At 31.9% G+C, this 6,332-nt stretch overlaps 1 protein-coding gene across 1 annotated transcript; it reads right to left on the bottom strand.

Annotated features, from left to right (window-relative positions):
* Positions 1-3,013: 3,013 nt before the first annotated feature.
* Positions 3,014-4,811, bottom strand: LOC127093136 (endoglucanase 13). The gene is made up of 5 exons (XM_051032036.1): positions 4,614-4,811; positions 4,120-4,533; positions 3,945-4,031; positions 3,675-3,827; positions 3,014-3,592 (listed from the first exon to the last, which is right to left on the bottom strand). Exons 1-5 carry the CDS (start codon positions 4,809-4,811, stop codon positions 3,014-3,016), a joined length of 1,431 nt encoding a protein of 476 aa, XP_050887993.1.
* Between the last annotated feature and the right edge of the window lie 1,521 nt (positions 4,812-6,332).

The raw sequence follows: 6,332 nt of genomic DNA on the forward strand, positions 1-6,332 counted from the left end.
AGGGGTTGATTGATCTTCTTCGAGAATATTCCGATGTGTTTGCTTGGTCCTATCAAGACATGCCTGGTTTGGATTCTGAGATTGTGGAGCATAGATTGTCGTTGAAGCCAGAATGTTCGTCGGTCAAGCAGAAGTTGAGAAGAACGCATCTCGATATGGCAATAAAGATCAAAGAAGAAGTGCAGAAGCAAATTGATGCTGGTTTTCTTGTAATCTTCGAGTATCCGCGGTCGGTGGCCAATATTGTGCCTATTCCTAAGAAGGATGGAAAGGTCCGCATGTGTGTTGATTATAGAGATTTAAACAAAGCTAGTCCAAAAGACGACTTTCCTCTGCCACACATTGACATGTTAGTGGATAATACAGCTAAATTCAAAGTCTTTCCATTTATGGACGAATTTTTCGGTTATAATCAGATCAAGATGGCACCTGAAGATATGGAGAAGACCATATTCATTACGCCTGGGGAACATTTTGTTATAGAGTGATGCCTTTCGGTTTAAAGAATGTTGGTGCAACATACGAGAGAGCTATGACCACTCTTTTTTATGATATGATACATAAAGAGATTGAAGTTTATGTTGATGATATGATTTCTAAATCAAGTGATGAAGAAGAACATGTTGAGCATTTGTTGAAGTTATTCCAACATTTGAGAACGTATAAACTCCGCTTGAATCCCAATAAGTGTACTTTTGGTGTTCGTTTTGGTAAGTTGTTGGGCTTTATTGTCAGTGAGAAGGGTATTGAAGTTGATCCTACCAAGGTCAAAGAAATACAAGAGATGCCTGCGCCCAAAACTGAGAAGCAAGATAAAGGATTTCTCGTATGCTTGAATTATATCTCAAGATTTATATCGCATATGACTGTCACATGTGCGCCTATATTCAAGCTTCAGAAAGATCATTCTTGAGATTGGACCGAGGATTGCGAGAAAGCTTTTGACAGTATCAAAGAATATCTGCTTGAACCTTTGATTCTGTCTCCGCCTATTGAAGGAAGACCCTTGATCATGTATCTGATTATTCTTGATGAGAGTATGAGTTGTGTTCTTTGTCAACAAGACGAATCTGGAAAGAAAGAGTATGCAATTTACTACCCCAGTAAGAAGTTCACCGACTGTGACACTCGGTATTCTGTGCTTGAAAACATATGTTGCGCATTGGCTTTGACTGCTAAGCGTCTGCGCCAGTATATGTTGAACCATACTACTTGGTTGATATCCAAAATGGATCAAATCAAGTACATTTTTTAGAAGTCTGCTTTAACGGGGAGAATTTCCCGTTGGCAGATGTTGTTATCTGAGTATGATATTGAATACCGATCTCAAAAAGCTATCAAGGGTATTGTCTTGGCTGACCATTTGGTTCACCAACTGATTGAAGATTATCAGTCAGTGCAATATGATTTTCCTGATGAAGAGATTTTGTACTTGAAGGTGAAAGATTGTGATGAACCGTTGCTTGAAGAAGGGCCAAAACATGGTTCCTGTTGGGGCATGATATTTGATAGGGCTGTTAATTCGTATGGTAATGGCATTGGGGTAGTGATTATTACTCCTCAAGGCATTCATTTTTCATTTACAGCTAGATTGACTTTCAAGTGTACAAACAATATGGCTGAGTATGAAGCTTGCATTATGGGGCTTGAAGAGGCCATTGATCTCAGAATTAAATATCTTGACGTCTATGGAGATTCGACTTTGGTTGTGAATCAGATCAAAAGCAAATGGGAGACAAATCAACCCGGTTTGATACCATATAGAGACTAAAGGTTGAGTTTCATCATATCCGACGAGATGAAAATCCGATGGCGGATGCTCTTGCAACATTGGCTTCCATGATTGTGGTGAAATTCTATAATGAAGTTCCTAATTTGATTGTGATGCGTCTTGATAGTTCAGCTCATGTGTTTTCTATTAAAGAAATCAAATATGAAAAGCCATGGTATTTTGATATCAAATGTTTCCTCCAAAGTCAGATTTACCCACCTAAGACATCTTTGAATGGTAAGAAGACTTTGAGAAGATTAGCTGGCAATTTCTACCTAAATGGTGATGTGCTTTACAAGAGAAACTTCGATATGGTTATTGATGACTGAAGTCCATGAAAGTTCCTTTGGTACTCAATCCAATGGGCATGCTATGGAAAAGAAGATGTTAAGAGCAGGTTACTATTGGCTGACAAGGGATACCACCAGGCCTGATCAACTGTTGTGAGGTAAGGGGTAAGCGGTTAGAAAAATACTCTAACAAAATAAGATATAATAAACTCATCTTTTAAACAAACATTAACAACAACGTTCATCAACAAAAAACCTTAAACAACATACAAGATAAAATAATCAACTCTTATTAAAAACAACAAAATCATCAACACATAGCATAAACTACATACAACATATAACATTTATAACAACAATAATAACAACATATCAACTCATAGAATGTTTCAAAAATGAATCTTCCCATAATGGAATCCACAATGAAAGAAGGATGACGTGACGCTGGAGTGAGAGTGCAAACTTGTGTTAATTTTGAATGGATGTCATTCTAGATCGTTCACACAAGTTTGCAGCGCTCCCGTTAGCTTCATCCTATTAACTTTTCTTCCTCATTCTTTTCTCAACACTTTCGAGTTATCGGAGCGCAATCGTCTTTTCAGGGTATTTCTGGAATTCTCTGTATTTCTTGAATTCTGTCTGTATTCTAGAATGTTGTATAAAATGTGCAGAAGGATATTGTACGATTCGATTGGAGACTTTGTAATTAACTGTGATACAAAATATCTTATTATGCAACTTAGTCGATAATTTCGTGGTTGGAATAAATCAATTTTAAAACATTTTTGAAATTCAAAAACAATACACATATAAGTAAAATATCAGAAGAAAAATAATGATATATTTCTACCTGCAATGACTATAGTTAAAGACTTTTATTATTGGATCAACTAGATAGTGATAATATCAGCTATACTACAGTTAACATTATGCATGGCTAGGAATAACAAATTTAAGCTAGAAAAGCAAGAACACCAACTAAAGGTGCAACAGAAGTAGTAGTTGGTTCTCCTAGTTGATAATTATTCCTATTATCACTAAAACCATCATTTTGATCTGGACTCACCACAGCACCTACCAATACATTAGGATTTGGTGCATTTTTATTGAACCATTTATCAAAGCCATCTTTGCATCCAACTGACGAACCAATTGATGCTCCTCTATGATGAATCTGCTTCGGATAATTTGAGCCATAACCCACCATGTAACTCATTTTCTGTGGATTAGAACCCAATATGTAGTCCACTTGAGATTTAACAAGAGACGCGAGATCAGAAGGAGAAACAGCACCTCCACTACATTGGAGGGACGCTTTATTTGAAGACAAATATTGAGAGTAAGTGGATATTGCAAATGTAGCAGAAGTAACATATTGGATATTAGCCCATGGTAGAAACCATAATAAACCTCCTGGTGTTTTCTGTATGTTTTGGTCTGATTTCTGTGCACATGAACATATGAATTGTTCTGCATTTGCTTTGTATTGAGCCCAAATTCCTGAAGATTCTACTTTTCCCTCTAAAACAAGCTGCATGCATGCATGTATGGTAGAACATATTAGAATATTTAAGTAGCAATATATATGAATATTGATAAATGATATTATATACCTTTGCAATAAGAAATTGTGCACCAACATACTTGTCATCCCAACTAAACATTGATCTCACACCACCATTGTCACCAGAATTTTCAATGTAATCAAGATATTTTTTCATGTTTGTGGCACGGTGAAGCCATGCTGCTGCCCAAAGTAATTCATCCTGTTTGTACAAAATAAATTCCAAATCTCAATGTGTGACCTATCTTTTTCAAAAATAATATTAATTGTATTATTTATTGTAATAAATAGAATTTGAAATGATTAAGTAGATGATAACCTTAAATCCACTGCTGGAATATATTTTTGCTGCTGGAGGGATGCTATTATGGTATATGCCTTGATGATTGTTTGCAAAATCAAAAAGCTGAAATCAAAATAGTAATTAGAAATATTCACCAAACAAAAATAGCCATACAAAAAAATTGCACATAAAGGACAAAATAACACCCTACTTGTTGTGCATGAGTAACCAATGTGGATGCATATTCTGAGTCCACGGATTGAAAAGCAATGGAAGCAGAAGCCAAAGCAGCAGCAGTTTCCGCAGCAAGATCAGAACCAGGATTTTGTTCATCAATCTTATAAGAAGTCCTTGGTGTTTCCATATCCTCTGGCCTTTCCCAACATTGATGATCTGAATCAGGATCACCATTTTCTCCATACAACACATTCGGTTGTGGATGCGCTTTTATCAAATAATCTGTTCCCCATTTTATAGCGTATAATGCGTTATCAAGCTCGTTCTTACTAGCAAGTTGGTCCTTAAACTCAATTGCACTCCATGATAACATTGTTATGGTATATGCCATTGGAAATCCTAGTTTCAAGTTGTCTCCAGCATCATAATATCCTCCCGTTAGATCCATCTGAATATATACACAATCATAACGGTTATGATTCACTGACATGATAAAATATCAATATCTTGTCATTAAATATATCTTACCCCAACATCTTGACCATCTTTAAGTGCAGAATCTCCTCTCCAGTTCACTCTTTGGTTCTTAGGCAACACACCTGAACGTTGACCCTCAAAAAACAACAAACTTTTTGTAAGTGCTGTTTCATAATCACTAGAAGCAACATTTTCAATCATATAAGAACAACAAACAAGAATGAAAATGAAAACATTATTTAGTGACATGTTGAGAGACAACATCAAAACAAAAGGAGACAAATATGCTTTAGTAAAACAAATTCAGATTTTAGACACTAATTTATAGTAGAAATCATAGTTCATATCCGATTCACCAATTAATTACGATTAATTATGCTATCTGCAAAATGATATTTTAATTACTAAATGGACAAAGTAATAGTAATACATCGTAAATACTTGATATTTATACTCTACTCTTTTTAGTATTATTTCATACGTTTTAGAGTTGTTTGTTAGAGAAAAATGTAAGTTGTTAGTTTTTTCATAAAATTATATTATGATAATTTTTTTTTTGAAATAGTAGAAATTATTTCAAATTTTATTTTTATAAATTAAAAGACTTAATAAAAATTAAAATATAATCCATATCATATAATTGTTATTGATTTTTTATAAATAATTTTATACAAATTTATTTATAAATATATTTTAAATTTCAATACTAAAAACAATAATAAGATTTAAAAGAATTTAACTAATTTTTATCGAAATTGAAGGTAGGACACTCATCCAATAGAATTATAATGTTCTGACATGTCATATCAGTATTCTAAAATTAAATGTGTGGTTTTGTAGGGTACACGACTCTGATTGATTGATAGTGTAAAAATATTTTATACTGTCGGATGCATATTTTTTTTCTATTTAAATCTTTTTAGTAAGTTTTTTTTTTATTTTCTTTTTACAAAAGTAAGTATTATAAAAAAAAACTATTTAAGAAAATGAAACAATATAAAGTAAAATAAGTTGTTAGTTTTTTTTATAAAATTATATATGATAACTAATTATTTTTCTTTTAAAAATTCATAATGATTACCAAGCATAAAACAATTTCTACTCTTAAAAAATTTAAATTATTAAATATTAAAAGCATTGTTTGTATAATTTGTTATTAACAAGTCAAATCTTAAAATAGTTAATAAATTTTAGTGAAATTCAAGTGTATTAGACAATCAAATTTAAACTCTACACTATACTAACAATTCATGTCTGATTTTTTATATCTCACACGTTAAGAAAGAAATTATACTTAATACTTTAAAAGAATGATCCCCTCTAATTAAACCTCATCGGTTTGTTTTATGAATTTTTATTCCTTTTTAATTATCATTTATAAAATTTAAAATAATATTTATTGATTTTTGTTGGAATTATTCTTTAATTGAAATATTAAATAACTAAAAATATTATACATAAAAGAATAATTATTGTCAGTAGAATAACAAAATTTATCATGTTTTTTGATATGTATCAAAAAAATAATAATAAAAGGTGGGGAGTAATACTCTATATCAAAAAAAAAATTAAAATATTTTTTTAAAATAATTTAAAGGTGAATAAATGAAATGTCACGGATTAAATTATATGTCTTGCATATGATCTATCAATTGAATTGGTTTAAAGAGAGAAAATTAAAAAAAATTATGCATGATCAAATACTACATTTTTTTTCTTTAAGTATAATTTATGATTTCCCTTCATATTCTAATTAAAGAACTCTCATTA

Source organism: Lathyrus oleraceus, chromosome 6 (genome assembly GCF_024323335.1).
Source record: "Lathyrus oleraceus cultivar Zhongwan6 chromosome 6, CAAS_Psat_ZW6_1.0, whole genome shotgun sequence".
In the NCBI taxonomy this organism is placed as follows: domain Eukaryota; kingdom Viridiplantae; phylum Streptophyta; class Magnoliopsida; order Fabales; family Fabaceae; genus Lathyrus; species Lathyrus oleraceus.

What these genes read in the sequence shown, in the direction of transcription:
- LOC127093136 (XM_051032036.1), bottom strand. Translation starts at nt 4,811, where the DNA reads ATGTCACTAAATAATGTTTTCATTTTCATTCTTGTTTGTTGTTCTTAT. An exon ending in TGGTTACTCATGCACAACAA is followed by an intron (nt 4,032 to 4,119) that starts GTAGGGTGTTAT and finishes TTTTGATTTCAG; the next exon opens with CTTTTTGATTTTGCAAACAA. An exon ending in ATTCCAGCAGTGGATTTAAG is followed by an intron (nt 3,828 to 3,944) that starts GTTATCATCTAC and finishes TTGTACAAACAG; the next exon opens with GATGAATTACTTTGGGCAGC.